Source organism: Phocoena sinus, chromosome 10, assembly GCF_008692025.1.
Source record: "Phocoena sinus isolate mPhoSin1 chromosome 10, mPhoSin1.pri, whole genome shotgun sequence".
In the NCBI taxonomy this organism is placed as follows: Eukaryota; Metazoa; Chordata; class Mammalia; order Artiodactyla; family Phocoenidae; genus Phocoena; species Phocoena sinus.
The window spans coordinates 29,555,280-29,569,379 of NC_045772.1; the positions used below are offsets into that span (position 1 = coordinate 29,555,280).

General features: G+C 34.3%; 1 protein-coding gene across 1 annotated transcript in view; it reads left to right on the plus strand.

Moving 5' to 3' along the window:
• Positions 1-4,040: 4,040 nt before the first annotated feature.
• EPYC (epiphycan) overlaps positions 4,041-14,100 on the plus strand; it is a 35,818-nt gene continuing 25,758 nt past the window's right edge. Inside the window, exon 1 of the mRNA XM_032646418.1 lies at positions 4,041-4,218. Within this exon, the coding sequence (XP_032502309.1) occupies positions 4,054-4,218 (165 nt within the window). The 5' untranslated portion in view covers positions 4,041-4,053. The remainder of the gene's footprint in view (positions 4,219-14,100) is intronic.

Sequence of the window (14,100 nt, forward strand, 5' to 3'; positions counted from 1 at the left end):
TATTTTTATTCTAAAGCATTTGAAAGATCTGAAACACTAGTGACAGGTAAGCAGCTTTCGAATCTAAGTAACTGAGAGATATCTGCCTTTTGACGTTCACTGATATCCCTTAGATGGGCCCAGTAACATCTGGGAACTTGTCCCAATCGATTTTCTCTTTGTTTGTGTCACATGTGACACTGGATAATTTAACCTCTCTAAAGAGTGATGATCACTCTGATTGAGAATGTGTTAAAAGAATTAACAACATATAAAATCATCTAACACACAGTGTGGGACATTGCTGCTTAACAGAGCCAGTACAGGAATTCAGATTCAGGCCTCTTTCCAGAAATGCTTCTGAAAGCAGCCTCTACATGATGTGGCAAGACTGCCAGCATGCAGGACTGCCAGGAGGAGATCGCTGCCTCCAAGATGGCCTCTCTACTGCTTGAGAGGTCTTGGTAGATTTCATACTTTACCTTGTATCACTGCTCCCATTACAAGTAAAGCTCGTCCCAAGAAAAATAATTCACACTGTGAACAAATTATTTGGAAGCAGGTATAGATGATGGGAGTAATGACTGAGAGTGCCCTGAATAGACGGACAAAGCAGTCTGAGGGAGGAAAGATGGGAGGGAAGCAGAAAGGGGAAGAGCGTTCTGAAGACACGCCATCTCCTCCGTCAGTTTGTCCAGGACCAAACCTGTTTCTGAAGTCTAGTACATAAAGCTGTTCACCTCTGGTCATGAGGAAAGATTCCTGATGCACAGGTGAGAGCTAGATTTACATAACACATACCAGAATACAAAATGCAAGTTTTATCTTTCTCTAGAACTTCTGCAGTGTGAGTGGAAATGAAGAACGGAGATTTAATACAAATACATTTTCTCTCCATACCTATAATAAATCTCAGTTTCACAAACCATGTCAGGTACCAAAAGCCTAAAACAAATCTTGTACTCTGGGAGAAAATTTTTTTTAATGTAATTTGATTTGTTTGGCTCTGATAGATAAAAGAGAAGAAAAGGAGCCTTCTTTTCAAAACACTCAGATCATATTTATGCATTATTTCTGGGCATAATTTTTCATAAATATTCATGCAAGAGGTTCATGGTTTGATTGCTCTTGAAGCTTTCCAAGCAATCAAAATATTTTTTTGGTTCTGTTTTGTTTTTTGCTTTTACTTACCCAACATTATACAGGTAAGGTTTTCGCAACATTTACTAAACTTCAGTTAACATTAGTGAAAATTGAAGAAAACAATTCAAGATATGCAAGGTTTGGGAAAATTATTTCTTATTAGAACATTTCTGAAATATCCATCTACAGTATCACTGTTTACATTAATGTCTTAATTGGTGAATTGGTTATAGATGAGATATGTTAAAACCAACTTTTTCCATTTAAAATTTTTAAGGTGACACATTTGCAATTATACCTCCTTTAACATAATTTCAAAAGCTTCATATACTCTGTAGTTTGAATTCTACTGCTTAATTTGAGTGATTATAAAATAATTTGGAGTTTTTAGAGACTGAGAAGCATTTCCCAAGGTTAGCTTTTCCAAACAGAAAATTGAGTATTATAAATTCCACCTCCCACAGACCAGAATTCACAACTATTGGTCAGGGGCAAACACCACTGGCTCTGCGTCCTCAGTCACTGTGTGCCATTTCACCAAGTAGGAGCCAAAGGTAAGTTTTTACACTTGCTTTCTTCTCAGGTTATACACTTTTTTCCCTACTATAATAACCTTTAAAAAAATAATTCAACTTGCTTTAATATTTTGTGGTGAACTTTGATTCAATCAGCTGGGTTTACTTTTGCTCTTTTTATATTTATATTATTCTTGGAAAATCCAAAATTCTGAATTAGCTTAGGAATTCATAACATACAGAAAAATAGTTGATCTTAATAGCCAGGAGAATAAAATTAGATGCCAATAAAATTATAGTAGTTTCCAATATATTCCTTAAGTCAGGTGCCCTGACATGGAACACGTTTTTTGCCAGTATTGACAGGCACTATTGATTGTTATTGATTGAAATATTATGCAAAAGAAGAAAATGATAAGATTTCAGGTGTTTAAAATATACTGATTATATTACAATTTTCCATTTACAATGTCTTTTTAAGCTATATATTTTAAATTTTTATATAAGTATAAGCTATTAAAATGTCATTAAATGGTATAGAGCGGACAATATGTTTAAAGTTTCAACAAAGACATTACATTAAATACCAATGTAAGTATTCGAAGGAAGGAACATGCTTTTTTAAACTATACATGGATATGTGTTCTTCATATTTCTAAGGTTCACAGACTGCCTTATTGATGATAGCTTTAGGGGATATGTCAAATGCAAGTAAACTCTAATATGCAGATATATATAATCAAACATAGAGTATGAAGTGAGAAAAAGAATAAGCAAGTGCATAATTTTTTTGAACAATGAATGTTGCCAGAACTGTACAAGGAAATCTATATATTTTTTAGGTTAGTGGTGGCCACTGTTAATGCTTCCCATCTGAATATGGGAGAATGGTTTCTGAAAGATTTGCAAATCACACTGTTTTATTAAGTAGGACTTTGTTGATAATTGCATAAAACTGTTCCAAATCTGAGATCCTGCAAAGACCTCTGCAAAGGCAAGTAAAATAGAGGCTTAGTTTATCCAGTATGAATAAAAAACTTATTTGAAGAAAGCATAGGAAAGGATAAAAAGGAGCTCCTTGTACTACTTCCTATTCTCAGAGGAATTTCATATCCTTCTGCCTAAACCTGCTTCATAAAGACTTTCTTTCAAGTAACTGAAGGTCAGTTTGTCTGCCAGTGCATTCAAGTTTGAAAGTAGTATTTATCATGAATTCCTTTTTGTATGTGTGCATAGGTACAAACACCACATGTACTGTTCTCAAAGTAAACCCAAGAAGTGTACCCAAAATACAAAACCTTTAAAATTAGATATGCTTGATCAAAATTTTACAAATACTTTGCTTCCTCAATGAATGATCACTAGGTAACACTTTTCATAGGCCTAATTTAAATGTTTAAAATTAAACATAAGAGATTTTCTTCTAAACTAAAATGTATGCAAAGGAGTACCTACAGAATTAAAATAATTAAAATTATAAGATCTTGACTGAATCTCCCCAAAGCATGATGTTACCATGGAAACTAAGAATAGCGTTTATTAAAGAATTACAAAACAAAAGATTGCTCTAATCCCATGTGTGTGCAAATCCTCCTCTAAGGAAATCTTGCTAAATGGTGACTTTCAGACATGTATTCCTATTGATTCTGAGTTTAAACTTTAGATAGCCACTAAGGATTGAAATAAAACACTAAGGACTAAAAAGGAAAAGGACTAAGGAAAAAAATAATTTTCTTGTCTGCTCCATTTAGTTAAGACAAGCTTTGAAAATATTGCATGAAACATTAATTTTATGTGTGTAAATATTAAATTATGTATGCATTAAAGACACCCAGAGGCAACAAAGAAGTAAAAGAAAGAAAAAACAAACCTTCATTATTTTGTCTGGAAAAAGTCCTAGACTTAAATGTACAAGAAACAGTCCTAGCTGTATTACTAGCCAACTCTGTCTTGGTTTCCTCATTTGTAAAGTGGTGTGACAGTTATAGTGATTAGCATCCTCATCCTCATCATCCCTACATCCCAGAGTTGATGAAAGAATCTTAATGCCTAGTAAGTGGTAAAACTCTTAGATAATGTGAAGGCTTTTGTGAATAAGTATACCACAGTCTTTCTGCATACCATTTTCTCCATGTTTCTCTATAAACTAAAATCAATTTCACCATAATTCCAATATCTACTGTAAAAATGTGGATAGGTTTGTGAATTCATTTGAGCATCTGGCATCAATAGTCCTCGGTAGCCACACAATTTCATGTGCTATGTTTATAAATTATCCATGGAAAGAAAGCTACCAGCTTGAGTTTCTCAGTATTGACAGTGATTTATCATTCCTATTTAGTGAAAACTATTCATAAGTTATTATCAATTAAATATGTATGTGTTTTAATATTTTATGATTAGGAAAGTTTGAAAAATGAAAACATTAGCAAGACTCGTTCTGGGACTTGTCATCTTGGATGCTGCTGTGACCGCCCCAACTCTAGAATCCATCAACTATGACTCAGAAACCTATGATGCCACCTTAGAAGACCTGGATAATCTATACAACTATGAAAACATACCAATGGGTCAAGCTGAGGTAACTGATTCCTCCCACTCCTGAGACTTTTTAAAGCATTGTATGAGGAATTATTAGGGTTTCTTCTCTTTAAATAGATTTTTGTTTACTTATAAGTGGAGATGTTCCATCAATAATTTCATATTAACTTTTTCTCCAGAACATGTTCAATGTGATGGAGGTTAACATTGGGAAACTCTTTTGCTTTCTTTATACTTCACTTTGTTTTCTTTATATTTCCTCATAAAATTGAAAAATAAAAGTTTCTATCAAGTTAGAACAGAGAAAATTAGGGGAAGAGGCAATCAATGAGGAAAAGGTGAATTCAAATAGTACACATAAAATGATAAGGAAGTTTGGGAAGTTTGAAGTAAAGAAAAAAGACATGAGATTAAAATGTAATAGAAGAAAACTAAAAGAATGCAGAAAAAGGACAATGATTTGAAACTTTACTGTATTCCAAGCGCAAATACGCTTCCCTAAATGACTGATTACCCTCAGCAGTAATGTAGGCATTGGCAAGGTTACAGACCATTACCTAAATCTGATATGACAAGTTCCTAATTAAATGGTAGGCTTTTTACATAACTAAAGGATACAGACTAATTTTTCTGAATCAGAAAACAAGCAGATCTTGAAATGCTGGAGTCTAATGAATGTACAACATTGACAAAAACTAATTAAGTACAAATAAACCGAAAGGGAAATTACATCACCTTTACAAGATCAGAACATATTTGGGGCAGTCATTCAAGTGTAAATTTTCTTAGAATAGCTACTTTTGACAACTAGGGAAATGAAATATTTAGACAAAAGCATGTATTTAAATTGTATAGGACTTAGATACATCTTTATTAAAATAGTAAACATTCTCATTATTGTTTATGTTGCCTTCTAAAATACAAGAATTAGATTTTCACAGTACAGTAGTTTTTATGTATTCTCCCCCTGCACTATTCTTTTCCTGTCTTTCTCTCTTTTGCCATCTGTCTCTCTCTCTCTATCTTTCTCTTCCCCACTTTTTAGTAAAGTTTCAGGCTTGACAGCAGGCCACTTTTCTTCTGAACATTTAGTTATGACTCTGTTTTTAAGTCTTTATCAACATTCAGTGCTTGATTCATTTCACTGTGTGGCTTCTATTATGTGAAGGGGATTTTCTGTTGAGAATTTATAGTCATTAATACCAATCTTGCTATATGTGATCTCTGTATCTCTAATCTAATGCATCAATGTAGAGTATAAGAAGAAAGTTTTTCAGTGCTTAACTCATCTGCCCTGTTCCTTTTTCCATCTTGCAGAAATATTAAAAAAAAAACTCAGTGCATATCTGCAGTTATCTACCAAATTAAATATTTTAATTTAAACTTATTTGTCATTCTTCCAAAAAATATTTCATTGGATTGGTGAGTACCATAGTGAATTCTTTATTTTAAGTAGGGCTAGGGAATTTGGATTCAAGGGTTTATTTATTCACTTCAGAAGACCAAATGCATAATAGAGGGACTACCATTTGAGATCAAGCCTACCCTAGGCAAAACTGTGAAGGAAGTGAATTTTATCTGCAGACTGCTTTTAAGCTATTCCTTGCTGTCAGGATCCTTTCTGTTGCCCAGGAGGCCCTAGACATTCTCATGAGAGTCTGAAGTTCTTCCTGCCATCAAGGAAAATTAAGCTAATATATACATATTAGTTTAATTATATATATAATATATATAATTATATATATTATATATTAGCTTAATTTTATTTATATATATATACATATATATACATATGTGTGTGTGTGTGTGTATATATATATATATATATATATATATACACATATATATATATAAAGATGATTTATTATACAACCTTTCCTCAGTATTTGCTTATTCTGGAATAATAACCTTCCTGTAAGGTACTGAATATGTGGCATTGTATCCTTACACACCCTAGCCCTTACTTCATGCAAACATTTCTAATTTTCTTACTGGCTAAGCCAGACTCAGAAACCCTAACAACTGAGGGTTCCAGAAAGCCACTGATAATCCCTTGTAGTTGACTGAAATATACAAGTCAGCCCTGATTTAACAATCCTTTGTGGTGAAGTCATCATCAGCAAACTGGTTTTAGGTAGATGATAGATATGGATACAGATATAGATATAGATATATACATGTGCTATAATAAAACTATAACACATTTGTGAAAACATCAAATATACATAATTTTTAAAAGATATTTACAAAGTTGTTCCAACAGCAAAAATCAATCAACCAACGTACTCACCCACCACCCACCATTTTTGGAAAAAAATCCCAAAACAAACAAAATCAATATGATAAAGAAAATAAGATGACCTAAGGAAAAAAATTCAGAAATTTAACTCAGATCTCAACAACTTATTACTATAAATTCCTTACAAACAAACAACTAGCATATAATTCCCTATGGGAAAATATGAAATAAAGCCAATACTTCCAGTCATGTGAATGGATTCTAGAATTTGGTTAACATGGCATGAATTTCTTGAATGCAGTCTTGTAAGTTCAGATTCTGGAAGGTCAAATAAACTTATTTATCTCGTCTTTATAAATTAAAGGCAGTGGTTGCACATGTTCTTGATCTTATGTGACACTTTTTGAGCGAACACTGATAACACACCCATATAAGGTCCAGTTGATGAAAAAGTTCATAGTAAATGATAGACATAGGGAATGATGGGATGAGATTCTTCAGTTTTTTGTCCTTGATGCCAAGAGTATGGTTCTGCATAATTTAGTCTAGAATTTATTTCAACTGTACAGAAGACAACTTTATATTCTAAAGTTGTAAATTTATAGGATAACTGCTTCTAAATGCCAATTTCTTTCTTTTAAAGTCGAAGACTTGGCATCTTATGCCAATAGAGTAGACCCTTTGGTCTAAACTTGGAATGATTAATACTTAAGGCCTTTGATATATGTGGTAGGTAGAATTCTAAGATGTGCCCTAAGTGGCCCATCCCCTGATGTGTCCATGATCTTTGTAATTGTTACCATCATGAATATATTGGGATATCACTCCTGTAATAGGTTATGTTATATGGCACAGTTGAAATTTAAAAAGGGAGATTATCTTGGTCTGCCTGACCTAAAGTCATGAGCCCCTTAAATCAGTGTCTTGAGGTTAGGGACAAAATTTGAAGCATGAGAGAAATTCAATGCAAGGGAAAATGTTTCTGGCTTTAAAGATATCAATAGATGGGTCTATGTTCATAACAAGAATGCAGGAATTCTCTAGATGCTGAGGAGAAGCTGACAGTCAGCAAGCATATAAGGATACAAGAAACTCAGTCCTAAAGATACAAGAAACTTCAAGTACTTCAAGTACTTCATGAGGTTACAGCCCTGGCCATCACTTTATTTTGGCCTTATGAGACCCTAAGCAGAGAACCCAGTCAAGCCATCCTTGGACTTCTGATCCACAGAAACTATCCGTTTAAAAATGGGTATAGTTTCAAACTGCGAAGTTTATAGCAATTTGCAATGCAGCAACAGAAAACTACTACAATGTAATGATTTAAACTTTTTTTTCTGAAAGCCAAATTTGAATTACTATAAGGCTGCAAGGCTTCCATTTATGAGTCCAACAATTTATCTAGTCAGTGAACCAAACCACCCCTGATTCCCAGGGTTAGAATCTCAATAGAGCTTTATTGATTTCTATTGGTGGTAGTATATTCATTATCTCCTCAGTGGCTGGAAAAGGGTAATTGAAAGTATTTCTGTTTTGAAAATTATATGCAGCAATAGTATTTCAGACTCATGACTTATGTGATTTCTGATGATCTAGAATATCCAGGATCCACTGGATACTATGTTAGAAAAAGATTTTAGGCCCAACAATTCCATCATAATGTTCTATATTAGCCAGTGGATAACTTTGCTGGCGTAACGTAAAGTTGTTGCAATTTTTACTGAGCTTTCATTTTACTTTTAATGATATGGATAGGAACTGGTTATAAGCCATAAGACCAAAATGCAGACGTTTTGCTTACTGATGAATACTAGCTAACCCTGAGCACTTCTTATGTGTCAGTAGTGTTCTAGGAATATCACATGTATTATCTCATTTATTCCTCCCCAAAAAATAATGAAGTGTCATTATTATTCCCATTGAATATAGATGAGGAAGGATATTGAGACAAAGAGCAGTTAAGTAACTTGACTAAGATTACAGTTATTCGTAATGTATAATCATAGTGATGTTCTCATATCAGAAAATAATTTCCAACAGACTAATGAAAGATTATATTATCCTCCCTCCATTTTTTACCACTTTCTAATTGTCCTTTTAACTTGAACTGGTTTTGGTTGAGCTGAATGCCAGGTGCATTCTATACTGCACTCTTAGAAAGAAAAGCATTCTTCTATGGGTGAATAATGTGAACTAGAAGTAACATGTATAGACAACTGACTGTTATCTAATTACTGTAAGAAAAAAATGGCTTAGACTAACTACTTAGTCTATACTTGAAAGAATAATTGTGAATATGTATTTGCCAACATATATCTAAGTTATGAGTAATGACCTGAATATATGCATATATACACATATATATACATATACAGATATATTTGGGAGTCTAGGATCCAGGGAAACATTTCCCTATTTTCCTTAAAGGGTTCACCAAAAAACTAAATAGTTCAAAATTCTGTATTCTTTGAGTGGCTTAAGTTGAGACTGCGTTTTTGACCAAGGCAGTTATTTGTTTCCATTTTCATGCTATAGTTTTTGGGTTATTGATTTTCCATTCCTCTTAGGTCTAAAAAAACATTGGTCCTGACCATGGGTAATTTATTTTGCCCAGAAAAGTACTCAGTGACTATATTAATATTTATGGAAGTTCTGCTGAAAGATATGAACTTCCATTCCTCCAGGAAGTTCTCCTTGGCTCCAATCAGATAATTAGACTTCTCCTCACCTATATCACATTATTCAGTCTTACATAATTACCTCTACTTAAGTGAGACTGCACTGTTCCTGCATCTTCAATAAATACCAGGAATGTTATACCCTGTGGTCCCATGAAGCACTTGATTGTGTTCGCTGTAGGGTGGCGTGAGGGCATTTTCAACGCCACACAATGCTCTTCCGTGAGAATGTGAAGGAACAGGTTGCAATTTTTAAGGAATTTGTTGATTCTCTGGGCCATATACCTTGTAACTAAGTGTGCTTATCATTTTGCTCAGAAAAATGGCTCTTGATTGTTGCCTCATTCTTCCCTGGTGTCATATTATTTCCCACACCTTTATTTTCCTATCTTCCTAATCTCCTCATGGAGATTTTTTTTGAAGTATTACCATACACGCTTTAAAAACTGTTGGTGGGAATGTAAATTGATACAGCCACTGTGGAGAACAGTACGGAGGTTCCTTAAAAAACTACAAATAGAACTACCATATGACCCAGCAATCCCACTACTGGGCATACACCCTGAGAAAACCAAAATTCAAAAAGAGTCATGTACCAAAATGTTCATTGCAGCTCTATTTACAATAGCCCGGAGATGGAAACAACCCATCATCGGATGAATGGATAAAGAAGATGTGGCACATATATACAATGGAATATTACTCAGCCATAAAAAGAAACGAAATTGAACTATTTGTAATGAGGTGGATAGACCTAGAGTCTGTCATACAGAGTGAAGCAAGTCAGAAAGAGAGAGACAAATACCATATGCTAACACATATATATGGAATTTAAGAAAAAAAAAAAAAAAAAGAAGAGCCTAGGGGTAAGACAGGAATAAAGACCCAGACCTACTAGAGAATGGACTTGAGGATATGGGGAGGGGGAAGGGTAAGCTGTGACAAAGCGAGAGAGAGGCATGGACATATATACACTACCAAAAGTAAGGTAGATAGCTAGTGGGAAGCAGCCGCATAGCACAGGGAGATCAGCTGGGTGCTTTGTGACCGCCTGGAGGGGTGGGATAGGGAGGGTGGGAGGGAGGGAGATGCAAGAGGGAAGAGATATGGGAACATATGTATATATATAACTGATTAATTTTGTTGTAAAGCAGAAACTAACACACCATTGTAAAGCAATTATACTCCAATAAAGATGTTAAAAAAAATGCCTTATATACTTTCTGGAATGAGATAAGGTACGCATTCATAAGTAAATAACATTAACAACTAATTTTTAAAAACCACATCAGTAGCAATTGGCCAATAGAAAATTTCTTGAATGAGGAATGCTTTTCTTGCTATTACTCTCCATTGATCTTAAAATGAAGGCCATTTTTTCTCTTTCACAGAAAGAACAAGTGGCTAGATTGTTTAAAATTAACCCTATAAAGAAAACTCCCATTGAAATAAACACATTCAGCTTCAAAAATAGCATTTATGGATGAAGAAGGTATAAGCTCATCAAAGGGATGAAAATTAAACTTAGTGAAGTTACAGGACTGGGAGAGAACTCAGTGAAGGCAGTTGTATCAAGTAACAATGGAGCAATGATTTCTTTTCTCTTGTCATAACAGGGTGTTATGCAACACATGTTATTATTCTTTTAGAATACATATTGATGGTCTGTAACACCTGAAATTACTTAAGTAGAATCAAACTAATTTAGGGCTACTTATAGAAATCAACATCCACTTTAGATAATGATATATAAGAAGGATCTTAAAATTAGGTTATCTAAGTATAATAAATTGGTATAGAACTTTGCTAATGCTAGAGGATAGTTTGTCTCAAAACTCATCTTTATATCTTCTGAACAAAAAGTAATTAAATTACAGATATTTCTACAATTTATGTCCTCTGGTGAAAAAGGCTTGCAATACTTTTATCTTTATATTTGGAATTATGTCTCACTTTGGCCAATTTATACAATATGTTTTAAAGTTTCAAATATATGGTTGGCATATAAAATACCTCTTACTGGAAGAAGTAACTTGTTAAAGTGTCAGTCAGCCTGAAGTAAATATTCTTTTCAGGATATGGCAAAAAATAAAAGCTAATCTTTCTCTTTACCCTCCCTTTTCACTGAAGATGCTCTGGAGGATGAGAGGAAAGAATTTTGCTGATGATCTTTTAATATGGTTGTCTGACTGACTTTCCATAAGCTTCTTTCAAAAGCAGCATTAAACCATTTGATTCTTATGGTAAGCTATTTGAAAACCTTAAAAAAAATGAAGCAACAAAAATGTACAATCATGCAGGCTCACAGGAAAAGAAAATTATTCATAGTATTTGCCAGTGATTTGTTTGTGTTTGTATCTGTATTATACATTATTTATGAGACCACAAATATAAGTTAATTATCATAACTGTCCCTTGAAATGAGACTTGTTACTACTATTATCATTATTATTAAAAACAACTAAGGATCAGAATGTTGCCCAAGGTTATTCAACTAGTAAGTTTCAGAGTAAAATTTAAACCAGGTTCTTTTAACGTCAAACTAGAGAGACCCTGGCACTAAAACCTCCATTATTTTCCTGTTCCTTCTCTTTCATCTTTACTTCTTTTAGCTGTGTCCAATATTGAGGTTTATTTTCTCTGAAATTAAGTAATTTGATTATTAGGGATCAGAAAAAATTTTTCAAGTGATTGCAATTAACACACTATCTAAGCATCTCTGTTAGCTGTCAAAGTATTTAAGGGAGAGACAGGACAGATGATCCTTCTGAACTGAAAGCAGCTTTGTCAAAAATATGGGGACTGAGCAATCTTTGCCAAACACATTTCTTCCTCATTCATTTTCAAGATAAAGTAGAAAATAAGATACAGCTTTCACTGCCAATGTTCATGGTCACATTCTTTTAGATAATTAACATGAATCATTTAAATCAGTTTGAGTACCAGACTTATGCTTAGAGCAGAATTTCACTGCACTTAGCATACCTACATGCCAGCATGTGGAACCCACAAGAATATTCTTTAGTTACTCAGGCCGAATGCCCCAGGGCCTTTTAACATGTTCAGAAACCAATTTCTGATATAATGATAACAACATAGAACACTTTCAAGACTGAGTAGCAAGTGGTGGGATAATTTGGGAGAAAGATAAATTTTAAATTGTTTTGTTTTACAAATATCTTACTTAGTGTTAGAGTAAAAATCCAAATAGCATTCTGGATTTCGAAGACTTTAACAAAAAGGGAGATGGGCCTATGATTTAAATATTATGTGCTGAGGAACTGAGCTTATTGGTTAGGTATAGACTGGCAGGGTGGCGACCCTAAACTAAGCAAATAGACAGATGAGGACTTTTGCTTCTCACTCTGGCTTTGCCTGGGCACTTAAATCATTACCACACACACTGCAAAGAATGGTGGGAGAAACCACTAGCTTTGGGTGCTGTTCATGTGCACACCCCATTCATCCTTGAGAGCCAGTTTTTCACAGTGTTGAGTGACGTGGGCTATGGAGTCTCCTCATGTGTGAGTCCCAAGTCCATCACACCAACTGTGTGGCCTTGGACAGTCATACAACTTCCTCTTTATAAGATAACTCGTGAGAATTAAATTAAAAACTTAACGGTTTAACTTAGAGCCTGGCACATAGCAAATATTCAATAAATGTTACTTTTACCATGGAATCAGTCATTGAATCAACAGCCACAGAAGCTTATGCACTGGTGATCAGAGAAGCCGTCAGGGAAGGGGTGGGATTTGCGCTATAATGAAGACTAACTCTACTGGGCATGCGTTCACCTTGCATCCACTTCCCAATCTCTTGCTGAGAGCCAGGAACAGAAGCAGGTAAATCAGACCAAGTCCTTCCCTGTCCCTCAGTATCCCTCAGGCTAGTTATCTTATAAACACACAATTTCAACACAATAAAGGAAGTGAAAAAATAAGAATAAACAAGATCAGTAGTTATTGGGACACAAGGTTTCTATGAGTTCAGTCACAAAATATATACATATGCTGAGAAATTATGTCTCCAAACCTGCCATTATTTTACTTATATGTTTATCTACCACCTTTTTTGAACAGTATGTAAGTCTACTTACATGAATAAAAGCTATAATACAGAAATAGATATATAAATATATATAATAAATATAAATATAGATAAAAGATTAAATATAAGCTACATACAATATTATCTCATAAAATGGTTTATTATATATAATAGAGTATATTATATTCTCCATATCACATCTCATATTGTATATTATTAATTATGTGTTATATTACATTATAGTATAAAAATATAAATTAGGAGAGTGAGGCAAAGAAAAAATAATAGTTGAGAAAATAATATGAAGCCAGGGGCCAAGTACATATTTGAAAATGCATACCATTTTGTATTATGATACATATAGAGACTTATAATATTGAAGTTTTCTGGGCAATAGTGTTAGGTTTTAAGGAACCTCATATGTGCTTCTGCTATGCCCTACCTAACTTTAGAATCAACTGAGGGACAGAAATGGGACTCAGACAAATAACATTCAAAGTATCCCCTTTATTACTGATAAAGGCTAGGTTGTAATATATGACTTAGGCGTGAAGCAACTATGGGCTTCTTAATACAAAACTTCAGAAATAGACTAGGTCATCAGTCACAGGCAATGCTGGCCAACCACAGGCCTCAGAATACAGTAAACCTTCGTGCATGCACAGAGGGGCAAACCAGAACTTATGCTCCTGACAGGCAGGCGACTCCCCTAAAGAAGAAGATGAACCACTCAGGCCAAGCTCCTTCTCTCACTCACCAACTACCTTCATCCTTCTTCCTCTCATAGGAGGAGTAAAGGGGCCCACAGAGGATACACCCACTCCCCAACACGGTGGCCTCTCAAGCCATCAGCCTTGCCCGTTAGGTTCAGTATAGCTTTCCATGTCGAGAGAGAAAAGCAGCCCATTTCTTAGGACAGTCACTCCTACCTTCATGAGGCCTGCCCTCATGCCAG